The following is a 22,867-nucleotide window of genomic DNA, read 5'->3' as shown; positions in this document are numbered from 1 at the left end:
AAAATTAGCATACCCCACACTCAACTCACCATACTCCATGTCCTCCTCCTTGGTGAATAATCATGCAAAGTACTCATTCAGTACCTTGTTCACTTCCTCTTGCTCCAGGCATAATTCCCCTCCTTTATCCTTGAGTACCCTTTCCCCAGCTACTCTCGTTTTTAAATTTATGTATAAAATGCCTTGGGGTTTTCCTTCATCCTACTTGCCAAGGACATTTCACGGCCCCTGTTGGCCCTCTTAATCCCCCGTTTGGGTCCTTTCTTGCTTTCTTTATAATTCTTTAAGGGCACTATCTGATTTCAGTTTCCTGAACCTTACATATGCTTCCTTTCTCTTTTTGACTAAATTCACAACCTCTCTCCCCATCCAAGGTTCCCAATCCTTGCCATCCTCATCTTTCTTTCCCATTGGAACATGCCAGCCCTGAATTCTGATCAGCTGGTCTTTAAATGACTCCTACATGTAAGATGTGGACTTACCCAATAACAGCTGCTCCCAATCTACTCTCTCCAGTTCCTGCCTAATAATGTTGTAATTTGCCTTCTCTCAATTTAGCACTTTCCCGAGGTCCAGGCTTACCTTTATCCATAACTATCTTAAAACTTAACAAGTTGTGATCACTGTTCCCAAAATGCTCTCCCACTGAAATCCCAATCACCTGACCAGGCTCATTTTCCAATACTAGGTATAGTATAGCCCCTTCCCTGGTTGGACAATCTACACAGTATTTCATGAAACTCCTCTTGGATGCATCTAACAAATTCTGCACCACCTAAGTCTCTAGCACTGAGGAAGCCCCAGTCAATACTGGGGAAATTAAAGTCACCCACTACAACAACAATGTTGCTTTTTTACATCTTTCCACAGACTGCCTACATACTTGTTCTTCTCTCCCCCGCTGGCCATGAGGAGGCCTATAGTAAAACCCCATCATAGTAGTAGCACCTTTCTTATTTCTGAGATCTACTCCTATTGACTCAGTGGATGAGCCCTCCAATATGTCCTATCTGAGTGTAGCTGTGATATTCTCCCTGATCAGTAATGCAACTCCAACACTTCTTTTACATCCCTCTCTATCACTTCTGAAAGATTGAAACCCTGGAACGTTGAGCTGCCTGCCCTGCTCCTCTCTCAACCAAGTCTCTTTAATGGCCACAACATGCACACTTAGCATGTGTTTACTTTGTACAATCTTCAAGTTATACTAAACCATAAAATCTTTAATTTTTCAGATTACATACAAGTTTAGTGATGAAATTTAGAGCAATGGAGCCATGACCAAAACAGTTGGAGGCGCTCTGCTGTAGCAGTCATTCAGTGCACCCTTTAGGGTTCACCAGATTGTAAGGGGATTTTTTTTTAAATGATAAATCAAGGTTCCTGCTAACTGTGGAAGTCACAGATACATGATTACTTAAAACACAGTGAAAACTGGAGAAAAAGATATTCTACTCATTTGTGAAATGAAATTTAACTGGTTTCAAGTGTAGCAACCATCAATTCCCCAAAGACATTAATTTGGTTCTGGACAACAATTTATTTCTGAGCTAATCTCACATGGCAAAGATCTATTCCCTTGAAGAAAACTTAGAGGCAAAACAAAAGGAACAGAATTGTTTGTGCCCTCCTTAGGTCAAAGGAAAGATCTGGTTTACAACTGGCATCCAGTATAATTTGACCAAATCCTCCAGCAACTGCAAATTCAATTTTGTCACTTTACTGTTTCTGCTGCAATTGCATCTGGTTTACATACAAAATAACCTAAAAAAAAAACTCAAACTACTTTAAACATTACACACAGAAATTTCAAGATCTTAGTTGGGATTTTCTCTCGTGTGCTTTGTACAGGATTGTGCTGCTGAAAATAGATATTTAATGAGCTGTGAATTTAAAATAAATACATAATCTCAAGGGGTGTTCACTTCTATATGCTTCCTCTATTAAAACTCATTCTGTCCTACTTTCTATTAGCTAGACCAATCATTCTTTTTTTGTAAGTCGCTCTGCCCCAATTTCCATTTTAGCCTTTACAACAGATCTCAAGCTTTATTCCCCAACACAACTATTGGAAGACCTAGATATCAATGTCAAAGTATTAAGTAGGCAAATACTTTATCCAAGATACAGTATATGTTTATTTTTCAATATATTAAGTATGAATTGTAAGGGGATATCTTTTGGTTAATGATGCATAAAATATCAATTTCACTCAAACCATCTTCCTGCATATGGATTTAATAAGTGATCCCATCAAATCTATCAGTCAGAGATGGATACGTTACATTAATCTTTGGTCAGTTTATAGGGCTCAATGCTAAAACAATAATAAGCATGCCACAAAGATAAATCAGCAGGGAAAGGAAGATGTTAGCAATTATATTAGTGGTCTGATTTTATATGAAAAAATAGGTCCTTGGAGACTAAATTCAACCTCTCTCTGAAACAGAAATCACAATATGCCATTGAAATGCTCATTGCTTCCAGTGCAGGCAGAATGCAAACTTCAAAGAGAGCTACTTACAAAGGAGAGGTGCATTGTGGCTACAAAGGTTTTCAGAGTTTTATCTGCACTATGATTCTTTAATTAAACATATCACAAGATCACAAGACAAGGGAGCAGAAGCAGGCCATTCGGCCCATCGAGTCTGCTCCAAGGAAAGGGAAATAGAAATGAGAAATGGGGAATGGGGGAAGAAGAAGAAAAAAAAATAAAAAAACTATTCTAATCCCAATTACCGGCCTTATCCCCATATCCCTTGATATCCTGACTATTTAGATATCTATCTATCTCCTCCTTGAACGCCCCCACTGATCTGGCTTCCACTGCTGTACATGGCAAGGAGTTCCACAAATTCACCACCCTCTGGCTAAAGAAATTATAACAAGAAAGACATCAGGCTTTAAAATTTACAACGCAACACTGGATGCCTTGGTACAGAACAGGGAGAAAGAAAGATATGTGTTCTATTCACAGGGGATGAGGAATTGCAAAAAATTCAGTAACCTCCCACATAAGATCAAGATCAGGAACCTGTCTTAAAACCCCATATCCTACCAACATCACCAATACTTTCAAACTGTTTAATCTACCACACTTCAACTGCTCACTTCCCAACCACCTCTATCAACTGGGACTCATGCATAAAATTTACAAGTTCACAATACACAGTTCACATTGATACGAGACTCACTTTTTGATCTTACAGCTTGCAAACAATTTCAGCTCTGCAATCAAGAGAAGCACACAAAGGAGAAGGGAGGAAGGGTTCTAAGCAGGACAACCTTCCTGCTTTGGCTAATCAAGTTGCACAACACACACTAACATACACCTTGCTTGATAGGAGGGAACACGAGACAGGTGTATCACTCTCGTTGCAACAGGCACTAATGTGGCCTGCACGAATCTGTGGTCAGCAAAAGGGATGAAGCAATCAAAGACGATGGCGTCCTCACAGCCTACCTCACTTAAATAGTAACTTAAACACATTTAATGGTTTTTAATATTTACTTTTTAATCATTTCGAATAATTTTTAAAAGGAGTTTTAATACTATGATTGACTTCTAGTAATTGTTTCCAATGTTTATGACTATCAGACATTCTCAAACATTCAGCTCCATTGACAGACAGAAGTCCAGGGGTTCAGCTTATTCACCTGTCCAAGCATGTCTGGGTGCATTACTTGCCAGTTGCCCTGGGAAGGCCTTGGGCTTCGGTGGCCCTCACCAGTCAGGAATAGCTTTGGGAGCTCGCTGAGGGTAAATATGGTAATTCCATATCGTGCATGGGACACGGGAGATAGGATTGCTCGTCCTTAGTTTGACAGACTGAAACATCCTGCGGAGCCAGAGGCAGCCCATAGGCTATGTGTTAAGTACCATGGACCTAGAAGGAGCCCATTGTATAAAATATCATGACCACCACCACCAATAATTCAATGCTCACCTGCTTCAAGGTTGAAATTGTAACTATCCTAAGTATGACCTCCCGCTGTGAGCCTTCACCTCTTTCTCTTCTAACGCTGTTTCTAGTTCTGCGTGGTCTCTACTCATATTTACAGACATGCTGCACACCAAGGAGAATGTCTTCGAATGCACTCACATCTGAAGCAACTTGCCTGTGGTAAAGGCTTGAAGAGAAAAGATCTTCAGCATCTGGCACATAACTCACTGTAGACTTTTGCAAATTAGACAAACTGCAGAATGCACCAAACACTTACAGAACTAACAACCAGAAGAGGTCAACCAACAACAAACCTGTATCAGTCCCTTTCAATGTCGTTGATTTGAGGTCTGTCCTGGTGAATATGTATTCAGCTGTGCAAGGTTACGAGAGAACATGGACTAAAGCACTGAGCTCCAATATGGCAGCAATTACATAAAATCAGTTTTGCAGTTTGACTGTTGCCATGATCTAACTATTACATGTGCTTGCCGTGGGCATTAGCAACATTTGTGTGAATGTCTTTATTCTTTTTATTCTTCAACCAGGTGGTCGAGAGCTCCAAGTTTCAGCAATACTTTGATAATGTTACTCTCACATACTCAACCACAAATCCCATACAATTGTATAAAGTGTATTACTTTACTACTTTTGTTTATTTAGTTTTCAGAATGTGGACATTGCTGGCAAGGCCAGCATTTATCACCCATCCCAAATTGCCCATGTGAAGGTAGTGGTGAGCCACCTCATTGATCGGCCAGAGTCCTACAGATGATGATACTCCCGCAATGTTCTAGGGTAGGGAATTGCAGAATTTAGACCTAGCAATGATGAAGGAAGGGTAATGCAATTCCACGTCAGGGCGATGTGTGATTTGAAGAGGAACATATAGCTGGACCCTATCCCTGCTACCCTTCTCCTTTCTGATGATAGTGGGTGATGCTGTTGGAGTAACCCAGGCCAATAATAGCAACCCATGAAACAATGTACCACAATATCTTCCAAAAATATAGTGGTGTTTTCAGCTAAATATGAAAAATAAGTAAAAATGCTTTCCCAATACAATCATATATTATAAGTAAGCATTCAGTGTGGTCAACATAATTTCTTCTTTATCTTGCTCACTTTGTTGTAGGTCACTCAGAAAAATTTCAACTAAGACAACCCCTGCAATCCAGCCATTTGGATTATGGAAATTCACCCTTACAAAATTCACAAATTCCTACCCAAAAGTTTGAGATACAGAATAAAACTTGCTCTCACAAAATCTATGTGAAGAAGAAAGTAAATAAATCAACACAAAGTTTCTCAACTCGCATTGCTTGACACATGCACGGATGATGCAGCTTCATGTTATGAAAAAATCACAATGTGGCCCGTTTTCAAGGAACACATCCTCCCAGTCGCTCTCAGGTAAGCCATTTTTTATATATAAATCTGAAGTAAGTATACTCAAAGGGATCTTAATCTCTAACAAAGTCTACTGCACACACTTCAGACACAAGGAGGTCACATAATTGTGTGTTGCTTTTTAAAGGGCTCTTCACAAAATATCCATGGAACTTTCCACAAACATTGTTACAGCACAAAGAAGTTAGTCACATGATACAATCCTTAAAAGGGGTGACCAGCATTAAAGTAACGATCATTGTTCACAACCACAATGACATATGCTACAATATTCAAGTCCATACAGTAAGGCAGCATATTTCACTGGGTGAGACTCTGCCAGACTCCACAAGCACACCCAGAGGCCCAATCAATTTTCAGTCAAAGTTTATTAACACTGAATCAATGAGGTGGTATCATGATTGTTCCCTTTTATGAAACACACATATTTCAGCAGCAGGAAGTTAAGTAAGGCAGCCAATCTTGACTGACCCGTAGCAAAACTTTATAATGGAGGGCTGGAAACGGCAGGAATAAAAAAATGAGCAGAGCTTTTTTGCAATAACTCCAGCTTTCTGGGGATCAGACAGCAGAAATCTGTAAGGCTCAAAACAAACAATTGACTGCAGTAAAAGAAAATGTCAAATATGTCATGAGCCTTCCTTTAATTCAACTTATGATCCCTTTACATAACACTGGAAATGACGATCTACCGACCTATACCACTGACATTTTGTGGATGGGTTGAGGAACTCGCAATGTAAGCAGGAAGGAAGATGGTGTTAAATGTTAGCTTTAATCCAAAGTTTAATAATTCGGAGATCAAGTCAGTTTTTGTCAGGCGGTTTGCCTGTCCAAATCAAGGTCTGCATAGAAGGTGATAAAGGTAATCAAATAATAGTTAATCCCATGGGTCAAACCCACTCATAATTTTGAACACAACTCTTCCCATTTTGAAAGTGTAATTGGAGACATAAATCATTTCCTGATTTTTTACTGGCTACTCAAACAATAGTGGCATCACAAACAAGTTGTTCCTGTCCACACCTGGTATTCACGTGTATGCATAACATTTTCCAGCAGTCTTCACTGGATACTAAAATAAAAAGAACTTTGGCTTTATTGGAGGAATATTCTCATGGGGGTTTGCCTGCTCACCCATTTTTACTGGGTGTTGAACACTGAAACCCAAGAGGTGTTGCTGGGCTTTATAGCTCTTTCATCAAAGCTGGTACTGATAATAAGGAGAACCCCCAAGGAAAATGATCTATTATACCTCCCAGGATACTGAAAAATTCTTGTAACACTGCCACTACTGCTCCATTCAGTGCAAACCAAGAATTGAGTTGATAACACCTTAATTTAGGTGGCTCAATATGGAGCAATTATTTCATGAGTCACCAGGAAGGTGAATATGGCATTCTTAATATTTTACATAATGTATATAGAATATTCTGGAACAGGTTGTTAAATAATAACAAGAAATAAATCTAATGCATTTATTGAAATTATTATTTTAATATTTTAAAACTCGAGAACAAAACTTTTTTCAAGGTTTCTATAAAGAATCTACAAGCTTAAGAACTTAAAGCAAGTACATATTGTTCCATTGAATGTTTCTGATACACTGCGAGTCCATAGCCTGCTGCATACTTCATGATACATGGAGCAGCATTGGGTTCCAAAGTCCTACAGAAATAAAGCTAAATAGCGAAGAATGAAAACTAATTTATTTGGCCAGTATGTGCCTTTAAGTTTGATGGCTTAATTTTTTTTTTCTGTCCTACCCCTACAATGAGTGGGCATGCCAAGGTTTCCTAGTACCACTCCTCCTGGCCCATGGGGAAACAGTACTAAATTAAAATTACATATTGGTCTCATGCCAATTTGCACTGGTGATTCAGCACCATGTAGATGCCAGGATCACCAGTTAAAATCATGCTGAGAATCATAATTCAATCATGGATTCCTTACATTTAACTGTTAGTGAGGCCCTGCCAGCTGGAATCCCCCACCATGCTGAAAATGCACGTAAGATGGTTGGGGGGGTGGGGGGGAGAGTGGGAGCATACAATCTGCAGTTAACCACCCACTAAGTGGGCAGGTTAAAATTCAACCCTAAAGAACTTTTGAGAACATACCTAAATAATGACTTTGGTCTGCAATTATTTTATCAGACAATACATAGATTTTGCATACTTGCATCAAAATCCCTGCATCTTTGATAAATGAATGAAATGCCTACATTTTTACAAGATTAATGAAGCCCTACAAAATCATATGAACTCACATTTTTGAAGTGCAATTCTTCACAGTGCAGTTTCATTACCTGGAAATCAAAACTAAAAGCCATTTATAATGTATCTAGCATAATGATCCTTTACCCTGTCTCAAGTCACTGATGAGTCACTTGCCTTGTACAAATGTAAAATTTATCTACTCCATAATGATCATTGTGAGAAAGTTGTTGTCAAGGGAGAACAATGGTTAGATGTGCACAGAAGGAGACAACCATGAGGGTGAATCACCAAATGCTGCAAACTGTGTAAAAGACTAGAACTGAGGTGACAGCAAAGAAATAATCCCTACAAAGGAGGGTGGAAAGGCAAGCCTTGAATCTCACAATAAAGTAGCAGCAAAGGAGATATTGACACATGATAATAGATTGTAGTTATAAAACACACAGGGCTTGAAATTGTTAAGTAACTTTAGAGCCCAAACTTCAGTAGCATCAAGGTAGGGACTTGGGTCAATGAAAAGGATCAGAGATTGGATAAGAGTCTGAGATTAAGTGTGGAAATTAGGGCCCACATTGGAGCACCAGGAGAAATCACCTGGCCAGGAGCCTGGGCCAGTCAGGGTTGGGGGTTTAATGTGAACTGATCAGAGACTTGGCAAGATCAGAGCTTGAGCCAATCAGAGGAAGGAATAGGCGGTAGGAAATATTGATGAGCAAGGGGGATAATTCAGACAGCAAGGGCCAATCAATCAGAGGGTTGCTTGCTTATGGGTTCAGCCTGGGGGAATGCCAAAGGATGAAAGATATGTATAGGAAATTAAATTTTATTGGTAAGGTCCCAGTCCAGGCCTTCACTGAGAGGACCTCTTCACCTTGGTACTGCCTAACAATGGTGGCTTCCAGGATAAAAGTCTAATTTTGCCTACAATGCACAGGGAATACTGTAGTTCTACAGAGATGTGATGTGGGAATCACATCAGACATGCAAGCATAGTTAGCGCTGAGAAATGCCCATTGAAATTTCTGAAGTGATGTGAAATGACCTATAGAGGATCATTATCAAGTTTCCATCCATGTTAAGCACATTTTAATCACATAGCCCAGAAACAAATAGCATTATGTAATCTTATTTTGTAGGCTACTTTTTTTCCCTAAGAAGTTCAGTTTAGAGAGCAATCTTTGAGAGAATGTATGCAGTAAAGCATTTGATAATGGGAAAATGAAGTCCTCCTCTCTTCACATTAATTTGATTTGCCACTTTATTTTGCTTCATTCCTGCATGGTTTTTAATAAAGTTTAGGAAAGTGGAAAATTCAAACTCCTACACTTTATGGCATTGCATATATGATACATTACCACGCTACAGAAAATTATTTCAAATTTTAATTCCATAACTAAATGCTGAGAGTGGAGTAGAGTTATTAAAGTGTAATAATATTAGCTGATGGAATGTAATTACCCCAATTAGATAGCAATGGGTTGTAGCCCAAATGTAAAATCATAGGAATTCTATGAGTCAACTCTGTATTTATATGTACCAAGTGTTACTGTAAGTCAGTTCAGCTCAGCTTGGTATGCAAAATGCTTCAACCACCCCAGAGTTTGGCTGGCATGCATAAAACAAGGAAGCAGTTTGTGTTTGCGTATTTCAAAAACAATGCATTGCTTTGATTCTCACCTTTCATTGCTTTAATCCTCCTTGCCTAGAGAAAAAAGATATTGACACAAAATCAAAGCAGATTTAATTATAATTTGTTGTATAATTTGTACTGGATAATATTTACAAGATCATAAATAAAGATTGCTACCAACTATGGCAACAGTTTTATTGCCAATGACATCAGATTTAATTTAGATAGTAGTGTTGAATTACAAGGGCACAACATTTTTAAAGTTGTGCATGACTACTTGAATTTTTATGAATAATACTAGAGATTATGTTATATAATGGCCCAGTTCTTGTAAGCAAATGCTGTTCGGCATTTGCCCACTTAATGGAAGCAAATTTGGGATTTTGGCACATTTGCTGTCAAAATCAGGAACCCCAGACTTTACTGACAGATTCAGGACACCAAGTTTGTCCATTTGCTTCTCTAATGGACTCCAGCAGTGAACCTCAATCTAGTTGACATTTGCCAATATTTACACTGGGATAAGCTATTGCAGGATTGTAGGGCTGTGGATAAGAAACACATTTTAAATCGCTTTGGTCAAATATTTTCAATCATTTATGTTTTTGATACTTGTAGTTCACCTTATTTTCTATTTTCTTAAATGAATGATTGTTAATTTTTCAAATCAGTTATTTTGATTTAAAGTTTTTGATCATTTCTGGATGGCAGAGACATTTAAAAATTGTCAAATGACCCTAACAATGACAGCTTTGAGAGTCAGTGGACTGGGATGGGGAAGCTCGGTGCAACTACTGCAAAGGATTTGTGGGGAAGGACCATCGTCTAAGGTCCTGCTGCCACTGCACATTGAGGGGCTGGCTTCTGTGTAACAGCCTCTCAAGCACTTTATGGGTATATTGTTTAAAGAGGAGACCATGAGTGGCTTTGTTAGACTATGTATCGATTTGGTGGCACAATGAACGTGACGGAAAGTGAGTATAGATTTCATTTGCTGTACTTATATTTTTATATAAATAAAGTCTAGTTTTGAAATTAAAACTTGGTTAGAGTTTTGCCAGCTGGAAAACCTTTCAGATCATTTGGGGACCTGGTTTCCTCACTGCTCTTTCAGAGACCCTGTCACCACTAAGACCAAGGGATGTTTCAGGGCCATAAAATAGGCCAGCACTTCAAGACCTAATAAGGAAAAGTTGAGGAAAGACTGTGGGCGTTAATTCCCAGCAGTCAGTCCAATCCAGTGAGATTTAGCCCAATATGATCACTTGTATGAAATAGATAAATCTTCTGAATGCCTATAAAGACTTGCAGTTGACTGACTTTTAATATTTCTACCTATATGTATTCCGTTTGAGTATCCAGTAAAAAGTATCTGTATTTTAATATGAAAATACAGTTGATTAATGAGGAAAGATTTACATTTGGAGAACACATTCATGCAAATGAAACTAACAGTATAATATTTCACTCATGGGTTATTTTATTGAAAAGCAATGATATGTCTGCAAAGAGAACAAATTCTGCAGAATAATTTTAATAATAACTAAATTTCAAATGAATAATTTGCAGGAGAAAACTCAGTGACTGAATTGTACTTGCAGTGTATGCTCACTTCAGTTCCTGTATTGAACTATCTTCTTGTACTTCAAACTTAACACTTCAGGTCTTCCTATGACCAAGTGCCAGAAGTAGACTATCCAGGATGGTTCAATTATGGCTTCACATTCCTAAAGATATTAGTAATGACTTTTGCTAGCTCCCAAAAACAGGAGAGTGCATTGTATGCGTAATCAACCTGCAACTGTTAATTGCAATGCAGGCAGCATGCCAACTTTGTGCTGACTGCTCATTTAACTGATTTTAGCATCCAGTCAGTACTAACAATGCTCTTCAATGCCTGGATGCATTTAGCAGAGGCCAATAAATTGAGTGGCTAGCTACAGTTAAATCTAACCCACAATACTTAAAGCAAGCTTGTACATCTGATCCTTACAGATTCGCAGGGTGTGAACCTGACCAGGGAATACCTTAAAAAAAATGGTTACCACAGAATAGATGGACTTCAAAATTTCCAGGTGCTACACTGACGCCTCAGGCAGAAGAGACACAAATTAAAAGATGGCTTGTATTTGCCTGGGTCCAGAAGGCCAGTCAAACATAACCTCTGAAGACAAGGGGAATAGATAATCCTAGAATTCAATCCTGTGAGTCAATCTGCAAGAATATGGATGCAATCCTACAATTTATTCAATGACCTCAGAAGCGGATCAAGGTCAGTGAATGTTATATTTTACCATCTGCACTACTGGCCCCAGACTGTAGTCAAATCACCCCCCCCCCCCCCCCCCACACCTCTCGTCTACCAACAATCACTAAATTTATTCTTCCACCTGAAATTCAAATACTTTACCCCAACCCCATACATGTAACACTGCTAAATTCTAAATCTAAATTTCATAGTTGAAGCATACCGTTAGCTATTCAACTACATCCCCCTCAGAGAGTCCGTGGCCCTCGCTGATACACTTCCGTCTCTTGCAGGACAAAGTGATTTACTTTCATTAGCAACAGGAGCTCATTTGAGTAGACATGTCCTATTCCCCATTGAGAGAAAATGGAACTGGCCTTCACAGAAACACTCAATGGAGGCAGTGGTCTGTACAGAATATTGAGAGCATATGGTATAGAACTGTATTAGTTGGGCTGGAGCCACAATGAAGAAGACCACCCTGGAGAGATGAGCAAGCTACTAATCTGCAAGTGGTGATAAATTCCTTTCAATTGTACTGGTGGAGGGATCTTCCTGCTGCTCAGTGTATGTTCATTTATGCGAGGTCAAGAGAAAATATTAGCTGGAATTCTAAGCTCCAAAACTGCAGTACTGGCATCAACTCAGCATTGCACGCTGATTGACATCATGATGTTAGCATCGAATCTTAACAGCCCGTCACTCAAGCTACTTCAAGCAACAGTCCCTCTTGTGAATTGCTGCTTTAAGAGCTCATGACATAACTGTGGTAAATGCATGCTTTGTGTGTGACTTCTGAAAGTATCTGCAGCATAACTCAATGTTTACAGCATTAGTAATAACACACTCTATAATGTAGTGTCCACTTTGATTCACTCCACGAACCTGCACAGCACCAGGAGTTGCCATTTTGTAGTTTTAAGTGTACACAGCACACTCATGCATGCACACATACACCCCTACCTCCTTCACAGGTCAACCATGCATACAATCTTACTGGGAAAATTTAAAGTTCTAACATGATTATGTAACAAAGATAAATCAATGCAAGAAGAAAAATAGCATATCAAATGCATGTAAGGGAACTGCGTGACATTATTACAATACCACAGGAAATATGGCCCATATATTATAACGATATTATCTTAACAACAGGCCTACCTCTGATCTAATCCTGGCACAGCTTCTATTTTGTATTATGTAACTGATTAATATGCTCCTTTAGCCTGTCTGTCAATCAAAATTAGGATTTATAGTTCAGTTTTGCAGATTAATTATTTGGCAAAGAATGTAATTTTATTTTTGGCTAAATCTCCATAAGTATAACAGAGAAATGGAATTAACAGTATGTGGACCCAAGAGACTGCAGATGCTGGAATCTGGAGCAACAAACAAACTGCTGGAGGAACTCAGTGGGTCGAGCAGCGTCTGTGGTATTGATGTTTTGGGTCGAGTCCTGCTGAGCTCCCCCAGCAGTTTGTTTTTTGTTTAACATTATGTAGTTTGCCAAGATTTTAAAAATGTAACATGGACAAAATTTCAATTTTTATTTCCTCAGTACAGTGATTATTCTTACTTGAGCAAATATTTAATAATATCAGTCAACATGATTGTTATAGTACTGCTGTATTTTAGAACCATTATTCAAAATCTACATAAAAGTATCACATTATTAAAGAAAATAATATAAACCAACAATTTAGTATAATTCATAAATGAAATTATTTCAGCAATTATTATTTTTTTTTTAAAAATCGCAGAGAAATGCAGTATCATTATCAGTAAAAGTCATAAATATTATAAATTTCTATTTTGTAATTTGTCCATTTAATTTTCTCTTTTCTTCCTTTCACAATTTTCCACGGCTAGGTTAAGAACATTTTTTAGGTGTCTGTCCTCAAGCTCATAACATTGGCCGAGGTAAATCTTACCTATGGCATTCTCAATGAAGAGAAAAATTAAAGTCAGCATTTCACTGCAGGATATTACCTACTGAATGATGGTTAAAAGCATATCATCTTAGTGAGCTGGATCACAGACCTTTCTTTTGATGACATAATCAGTCACTTCCTATCATTTATAAATTAAATGAATCCTGAAAGGGAAGCAAGCATGATATATGAACACATAGATGGATGGATGGATAAATGACACAAGTTTCAAACATTTAATGGTGGTGAAAATGCAAAGATAGGTTTGAGAAAGAAACACCACAGCAATGTAACCCATAAATAAGAGGCATTCTTAACAACCCACAAAAGAATCATATTCAAAGTATTAAGATTTTACTGAACTTTAATAACATTTGTAAACTTCATCCTGTATTTTTATGTGCACAGACTGTCATGAATATTCACTTTCCAGGCCCCAAAAAAGGCTTATTGCTAACCTCAGCTTTTGAGCACAGCAGCATGACCTGTCCAAAGGTCAAAAAGTGGTTGCTCATTAAGCTAAATTCCCTTTTGCAAAAACAGCAGAAATTGTCCAAGGCTGAAGATGTCTGTTGTTTGCTAAGTTAAACTCCTAACTAATTTTCCCTGCCAGGCCTCTTAACATAAACAAGAGAACAATGGGATCCAGGTTTACTTAATTAAACACTCCAGTCACCTGGCCTGAAAATGTGGTTGAAGAAACATCACATGCCAATGATGTCAACTAAGTGAAAAAAAAACAGTATAAATGTTAGAAAGCAGTCAGGGTGGGGGGAATGACAGAGAGAAGGGGTTACAGAAAGAAAACCTAGAATTCATTCCTCAGCTTTTGGTTTTTTTGCAATGGATGATTTGTTTGTCTGCAACTTGGTATGACTTATTAGTTTGTAAGAATTGTACTTGTGTTTGGAAATCCTTTGTAAGTTACAAGTTGTTGTTAAGAATTACTTATTAGAATTAAACATGTCTCACTTAAAATAAACTGCATTTAAAGTGCTTTGTTAGCTGGAAGTATCCTCTCCTTGGTCGGGAGGAGGGACCTACTGCTCTAAATAGTGATCATTGACAGCTAGACCTTTTCTGTGGAGACTAAACTAGTGAAGTAAACTAGTCCTTGAAGTATAGGTTGATACAGTATAATCTTTCTATAGTGAGGGTACTTGTAGATACTTATACCAGATAGAACTTAAAAGTCTTGAATTAAGTTTAGAGCTCTTGGATGGTACACTCAATATCATAAGATGTGAAAAGAAAACTAGAAATTGTACAATGCATGAAATATGCTAGGAAGGCATTGCAAAGCGAATGACTGGGTTTTTTTGTGCACTGCAGTTCTGTGACTTTGGTATGATTGCACATACTGGCCATGCATAATTTCAGAAGTCACACACAAAGCATGAATTTACCTGCAGAATGTCCAGTTTTTGCAAGAGCTCTTAGAGCAGCCATTCATAAGAGGAACTGCTGCTTAAAGTAGCTTGAGTGACCCACTATTAAGATTACTGGAAAAGACACAGAAACTTTCCACTTCCCTGCTCTTTGCTGGAACATCATAGCAGCAATACCAAAGATCCAGGAAGAAAGGACTGGGTGTTTATTGATACTTATCAGTGGTGGGAAGGGTTATGTTTGATGATTAATGGGGGAGTGGAGTTAAATCATTGATGGAGGAGGTTCAAGTGATTGGTGTGGGGGAGTCACATGTTCAGTGGGTGCAGCAAAATTCTGAGAGATCATGAGCTTGCTGAAGGGAAAGAGAATGGAGGAGGAGCAAATTAGTAAATAACTTAAAGGGAATCTACCCAAGTCAAGTTCCCAACATAGGCAGAGGTACCCCCATAGAGACTCCTTTTAAATCACGCAGCTGTGAAGCAGGTAGCACAATGTAAACTCAGTTGGGTTGTGAGTGACCAAAGCACTTTAGATCAATGAAACCTTATTGCTCCCTGTAATATTCTACACAAGCATCACATGATATGGGTTAGGGGACTGCAATCATTGGTTATATGGAGGGAGCTGCTGAAAACATCTCCCATGTGTCAGTGTTATTCAACCCTGAATCTCACTTAATCCTGTTGTATCCCAGGAAAAATGACTTTCAGTCCTGTAGCACTGTTATATAACCTACAATTACATGTCCCCAATAATTCCTTGTTAAATTCTGGAGAAAAAAAAACGCATGATGGTTCAAGCCCCACTCCAGAATCTTGAGCACAAAACCTAGTCAGCTGTTCAAGCATAGCCTAGAGAGGGGCAGAACTGCTGAGGCTCTGTCTAGCCTGTCCAGTAAACATAAAAATAGAATTACTTCTGAGAAAAGAGTTCTTCATAGAGTTCTGGCCAATATTTATCCTTTCATCCATATCACTAAAATAGGTTATCTTCTCAACATCATTTTGCTGTTTGTTGGACCTTGATATGATCTACTGTCTGCTATGTTTGTTACATTATAACAGCAACTACATTATAAAAATACATTATTGGTTATAAAGGCTTTGGGATATCCTGAGGATGTGAAAAGTTTTTTTATTTTATATAACTAATTGGAGAAGAAAAATTACTTTCCTTCACTAATCTAGAACAAATACTTTCCTGCTGATAGAAACAAAGAAAATCAAAGGCTACCTTGTAATAAGAATCAAAGTTTGAAATACACAGCAGGTCGATCGACTGAAAAATGTACTGATGTGTTAATGTTTCAGGGATGGACTCTTTAACAAAACAATTCTTAATGAAGAATCCATTTTTGAAATGTTAACAACTGGTATCTCCACACTGTTTTCAGCACCTTCTCATTCTCTATTGGAATTCTGTAATCAGCAGTATAGTTTTGTTTTATTTCATTTAGCAGTGCTGTTTTGTATCCATTTTTCTGCCAATATCTGTTTTCTTGCTGCACCTGATTCTTTATGGCATGATTCAATTTCTTTGTTGCCACTATCTTAAACAAAAAATGCAAGTTCTTGGAGCTACTAAAGATTTCATTTATTCCTCTTAAGCATTATTTTTCTTTTGTCAAAGTTTTTAACAGCTTATAATAATTTGTCATTCATACAAGTATATCATGAATAAAACTTTAAAAGTTGTCACACATTTTGCTTTTATACATGAAAATACCCTTGGGTTATTCTGATCTATCACATAGTATGAAATTTGTTTTTGACATGGGATGATGCTTTAGTTTATTTGAATCATTTCCTTTGTTTTGCAGATGGTCAAATAGAATCTAAAAACTTATGAAGGTACCCCTTACTTGCAGAAGTCATTACAGCTGAGTATTATCTTGTCAAGCGCTACCTTATGCAGCTACCATAGTCATGCTTATAAATAAGTTGCTTTAAAAGGGTTTGTGAAATCAGAAGGAGCTCACAAGCTAAAAAGGAAACCACCTGAGTTTTGTTTAAAATAATGAATGCAAATGTGCAATTTAAGCAATATTTTACAACATCAAGATATTTGGGAGCATCGAACCCAGGAGTAAACTAAATCAGGCAATTCTATGAATATCCAGTTTAAGATGGAATGAAGGACTTGTATGAAGGACTTTGTACAATCTACAATTGATTTACCTTGAATCTAAATGAACGAGTAACCACCATTCAATGGAAGTCCATGGAGTTATAATACTTTTTTTTCCAATCAAAATGATGGCATAAACATTAACTTTACATTTCTGTACATACTAGCATTCACAAGAGCATATATTAACACAACTAGTCTTAGCATTCTTTATCAGGGTTTACTGATAAGGGGGTCTGAACTATTTGGTACTTTACCAGTGTTTGGTAAAATTCAAACATAGCTAGTAGAACACAGTTAAGAGATGCTTCAATGTGTTTAAGGCCAAGAGCAGGCTGATCGTCACCACGTCACAGGCATCTACTAACTGTGAAAGCGAGAGAAATTATGCTTCTCTGGCCATCAATCTGGCAGTCATATTTGAGACAGGGCAAATTGGAAGTACAATTTAAACAATGAACTAAAGAACCTCATGGATAGGTGTAAATTATCCATCAATGAGCCCTCACCGTCAACCATGGCTCTACCGAAAGCAAACTCATCATAAATCAGAGGCTTTGGGTTCAAGTCCCACTTCAGTGAACTCAGCATTAAAAGCCAAGTGTTGTGATAGATACATTTCAAGATGCTGTCTTTTGGCTATATTAAAGCAAACACCTTTCGGGGAGTTGTCCAAGTGTCCTGACTTCAAATGACATCACAGAAAGTCATCAGAATTTCTTCAAATACTAATTATGTCAGCATGTGAAAAATGGCCACATTTTCTTCATTAGAAGAGTAACTATCAAAAGTACTTCATTGGTTTTACAGCAGTTTGTAATGTAACAAGATCATGGAAGTTTTTTTTAATCACTCTCTCACATGCTTGTAGTTATATATTTAATTTAATATCCAAAAGCAATTTACTATCATGAACCAATTGAATTAGCAATATTTTAGACAGTAACAATACTGAACAGACCTATGTGAGGTGAAGGTTCAAAATGGTTCCTTTAATGTAAAATCTTAAACAAATTGCTAATTTTTTTTGGAAATTTGGCTTTTGTTTATTCAGTTCATATATTATATGCTATTCAATGGTTTTCATTTTCACTATGTCAATGGTGGTTGTTTACACACAGGCTAAAAATTTAATCAATAAACAATAAAAGTAAACACTTGCTTCATATGTTCAGACTTCCTCAAAAGAATAAATGGAATACAGCAAATGCACTGGGAATCCAATTTTGCACAAAATCATCAGTCTAGTTAGCCATCACCTATAATAATAAACAAAATATTAAAGCTTATTTGCCAGAATAATGCAGTCGTGCACGTCCTAAACTGTAACTGTTCAGTTATTATGCTATTGCATTTAATCTGGAGATGAACCAGAGCCAATATTCAGCAAACCTGTCTAACGCGACACGTGAAGATTATCGCATTCTGACGTCGTTTGCCCTCCAGTATAAGGGATTTTTTTTCGGTAATCAGATTTCAATTAACTCCAAAGTGCCCCGTGTTTCCACAAACATCCCTACACTGAGCAATGTATAACCACTGGCGTGGAATGCACAACTGCCTCAAAGGTAATCCCACTGACTCATTCCACTAATAGCTATCAATCGTTATTTAATTCCAAGATAACCATGTACAACATTTACACCATCAACAAGAGGGTTCTTCCAACATCCCCCCCCCCCCCTTCCCATCCACTTCTAAATAGGAATCTGCAGTAACGCCTATTGCGTGGATGTTCTGAATGCCAGGGGAGACCTTTAAATGAGGGAATCACCCACTCACTCTGAAATGGACGTTGTCGCGAAGCCACTGCAATAAAACGCATATTCCACTCGGGCGGTGGCTTTACATGCGGAAACCAAAACAAACAGAAGACTTTATCATAAATAAAATAAACAGAAAACGAGGTCGCCGTTCTCGTTAATCGTAAAAAAATGTAACCCGAATCTATTTTCGCATGCGTTGACCAAGTGGCTTGTGTGGAGATCAGCAGCAATCTCTTGGACAGCGCCAGTCTGCTTAAAAATTCTGAATAATTATATAGTTGGCAATAGGTGGGAAGGTTGACTGGAATAATAGCAAACGAGCGACAGCCATGCTCAAAAAGATAGGGATAATTGTAACTAACAGAATTAGAGCCTTTACACACCAAAGCAATACCTGTCATCGCGATGAAATATAAATCTCGGTTAAATTTAATTAGCAAACGAAAAACATTCAACGGTTAGAATATTATTTTACAAACGACCTTCTTAAAATAAGACAGTGAAATCGAATGCTATATGTTTAATATTTTTCTATCCAAATGTAGCCAACGATCTGCATGAGCTCCCAATGCTTCCACAGAACGGTATCACCATCATCACATATGCATTCAATCGTCTCTAATTGTTCTCTGGCTATGCTTTCATGTAATTATCGATGGTGTATTTTAATTTTGGCATGTACTCACATTTTACCATCCTTTCCGTGGAAGATATATTAATGTCATTGTTGGACATCTTCATGAGCGAATGCAATGGGTTCAGGCAGTCTCCGTTGTCCCGAGTGCAGCGTGCGGTAGGTTGCAGTTGCTACAGCATCACCCGGGCAGCGCTGCTCTGCTCAGAGCGAGCGGGCGGGTGGGCGAGGACGGGCACGCGCGGCGCCGTCACAGCCGCTGTAGCGGTGGGGGGGGGCGTGCACGCGCCGCAAACGGAGCGGGAATGGGAAGCCCGCGCGCGCTCCAGGCAACAGCAGCAACAGCCTCCGCGGCAGCGCGCACGCCCAGACTGCTCGGACGTCACCAGGCGCCGCGCCGCGCCAGCAGCAGCAGAGCGGCAGCATAGCGCCCGCTCGGGGAACTCCCACGCAACTGGTGCCAGGGTCAGCCTCATACTGCCCTCTCACGGAGGCACAGGGATACCCTCTGTCTTCCCCCCCCAACCACCACCACCACCACATACACGCACGCAGCCACACACGCACATAATACATTGCATTGTTCTTTCCTTGGAAAATCCAAATAAAGCCCGAGTAGGTGATGCAAAAGAACACAGGCGAATCTACAATGCTGAGGATCTGCAAATAAAACGCTCAGTGAACAAGACGGGCTACTTTTGCATCATGTCTGTTGAAATAGGAAAAAAAGATGAGGGGGCGGAGCGGGGCGGGAGATGTCAGTTTTAGCAGCATCTGTTGGGAGAGCATGCATTAATGTTTGGGTGATGGACTCTTCGTTAAATTTCACTTTAAAAAAAAATAAATGTAATATTCTTTATAAAATGGCATTTTTAAAATTCTTTTTGCTGGAACGTTTCCCCGAGAGATCCAGCCCGCAAGGTGAACTCTGATCTCCGCAGATGTCTTAACTGATAAACATTTCTCACATTTTTTTGTTTTAGTTTCCGATTTCTCGTCTTTTCGCATTTTATGTATGAGTTATCTTTGCGTGGGAATAAAATTTCTGTATATTTTAGTTAAAAAAGGAAGTTAATTACAATTTTTGTATATCTGTCCAAATGACATCCAAAGGATTATAATTTATAATTAACTCGCTCCTGATTTCTCTATGTTAGCTATGGAATTATTCAGTCCCAGGTATCAAAAAAACTACTTTTTTATTTGTTTAGTTTAAATCACTGTATTTGAATATGAATATATACATTTACCTGGACATAGAGATGCAGGGATTGGTGTTCCTGGTGACAAGGAAAAGGTCAGGGCTAGGAAACTGTTAAGAAGTGCTGGAAAATATTGGAGGACTAGTGAATGTAGATCAGATAGACTGGATAAGGAGAAAAGAAATAAGTTGAGAAAGCAAGAAGTAACCAATATGGAAGAATCGGCTGAAACATAAGACCTATTAGGAAGTCTTGTCAATGAATATTGGGAGAGAGGTAGAAGCGAGCTATAAAGATTTAGGTTACTTTATACTCAAAGAATGATGATCTACTGTTAGAGGAGAGGAGTTCAATTTGCAGCCTGAAAATAATGTTGATTATAACATCACCATCAATGATTCAGAGGCTGGGTCATGGCCCGGGGTAGGTTTGAAAAGGCATGAGAGGGTTGCATTTTAGTCTTCATAAAGAGATCTGTTTTCCAGTCAAAAGCACCACCTTGTCAGCACATTTAGTGACCGTCATGGTTAATCATAGAGTCAGGCATTACAGAAAAGGCCCTATGGCCCACCATGTCCATGCCGACCATAAAATACCCATTATACTAATTCCATTCACCAGTAACTTGGTCCATAACCTTCTATGCCTTGGTGATTCAAATGCTCATTGAAGTATTCCTTAAATGTTGTCAGAGTGTCTGCTTCTACCACCCCCTCAGGCATTACATGCCAACCACACACTGAGTGAGAAAATTATTCCACAGATTCCCTCTAAATCTCTTATGCTTTACCCTGAACTTATGCCCTCTAGCTTTAGACACCTCTGCTATGGAAAAAAAAGTTTCCTACTATCTACCCTATCTTCACCCCACATAATTTTGTATAACTCAATAAGGTCACCCCTCAGCCTCCTCCACTCCAAAGAAAACAAGTGAGCCTATCCAGTCCCTCCCTGTAACTGCAATGCTCCATCCCAGGCAACATCCTGGTGAATCTTTTCTGCACCCTCTCCCACCCAGTCGTGTCCTTCCTGTAGTGTGACAACCAGAACTGTACACAATTGAATCTGAGGAAATGGAATTCTGAAAGTTTGTAGAGGGGTAGATTAGTGTGCCTGATGCATGAGAGAAATCAGAATAACAGATATCATTGTGACAATTCCCAATGATTAGATGAAGAGAAAGAAGGAAGTCAGAGGGAAGGGTCCTGGTGGAATAAGTATTCTGAAGTTGGTCCATTGTGAATGTACTAAGTGGCATGAAGATAAAACTGACAGAAGAACACAATATTGACATAATATTGCTGAGCTCAGAATTGATTGAGGTGGAAACAAGAATTTGTCTTGCACTAGAGACGATTATGAATATTATATTCTATACCATGGTAATAATTTGAAAAAACAGATTCATTATGTTCATTATGCTAGCCATCATAAAAATGAACAATTGGAGAATATTAAATGGTCATTAAGTATACTAATAATATTACTGTGTCATGAATTTTATATAAGAGGAATGGATAGAGGGGTATTGGTTACACTCAAGCTTGTGCAAAATGACACTTTGATCAGATGGATGGGTCTAAAAATTTAAGAACAATTCTGTGTCTGCAAGGTGGAACTAAGTCACATCTGAAATTGAGATGAGGGTCTCAGTTAAGTTAAACTAGTACTGTTACACTGGGGATACCTTCTGAGGCACTGACGATTCCAAAACTGGATTGTTGGAGACCAGCAGCAGCTAGAAGCCAGGTCTTCATTAGCCACATCACACATAGAATAGAGGCAGAAAGACAAGAGAGAAAAATAGGAGGAATGGGAGAAAGGGAAAATATCTTGAATATTTATTTTAATTCAAGGGGCTCATGTGTTCAGTTTCTATTGCAAATGAGCACTGTGCAGCTTGAGTGTGGCAGGTGTCTAATTTAAGTGAATGGAACATAATGGGCCTAGCCTACACCTTGTAAACTGTGGACAAGATGTCTGCAAACAACATTGAAATATGAGTAAAAAGAATACATAGTGGCTCAGAAATTCTTTGGCATGAAGCAATGTTTCTTTACCCTGCATGATAAAAATTAATGTAAAACCTGATTATGTCTTTTGTGCACCAGTCACATAGTTTGTTCAGTTCTCCATGCATATGATGCACTTATTCCCAGAGGATGCTAGATATGTTCAATAACATCAAATAATGTGGAACACATTTCAGCAGTCATTTGTCTATCCATGACACATAAGAGGTACAAATCACCACACAGAAGCCAGCTTTACCAACGAAACAATCTAGAGGTAACAAAGGAACATATCACTTCATGTAGATGTCGTAAATATCAGGGGCATTTTTAGTCTTGAAAGAGATGGCCC

The 22,867-nt window shown here is 38.5% G+C and overlaps 1 protein-coding gene across 1 annotated transcript in view; it reads right to left on the bottom strand.

Moving 5' to 3' along the window:
- Positions 1–19,492, bottom strand: part of ppp3ca (protein phosphatase 3, catalytic subunit, alpha isozyme) — a 314,158-nt gene extending 294,666 nt beyond the window's left edge. Inside the window, 1 exon segment of the mRNA XM_052015048.1 lies at positions 19,354–19,492. Within this exon segment, the coding sequence (XP_051871008.1) occupies positions 19,354–19,408 (55 nt within the window). The 5' untranslated portion in view covers positions 19,409–19,492.
- Positions 19,493–22,867: the final 3,375 nt, after the last annotated feature.

This window comes from Pristis pectinata, chromosome 4 (genome assembly GCF_009764475.1).
Source record: "Pristis pectinata isolate sPriPec2 chromosome 4, sPriPec2.1.pri, whole genome shotgun sequence".
Classification (NCBI taxonomy): Eukaryota; Metazoa; Chordata; class Chondrichthyes; order Rhinopristiformes; family Pristidae; genus Pristis; species Pristis pectinata.
Note: the sequence above shows the minus strand (reverse complement) of the source record. Positions and strands in the feature narration are given on the sequence as shown.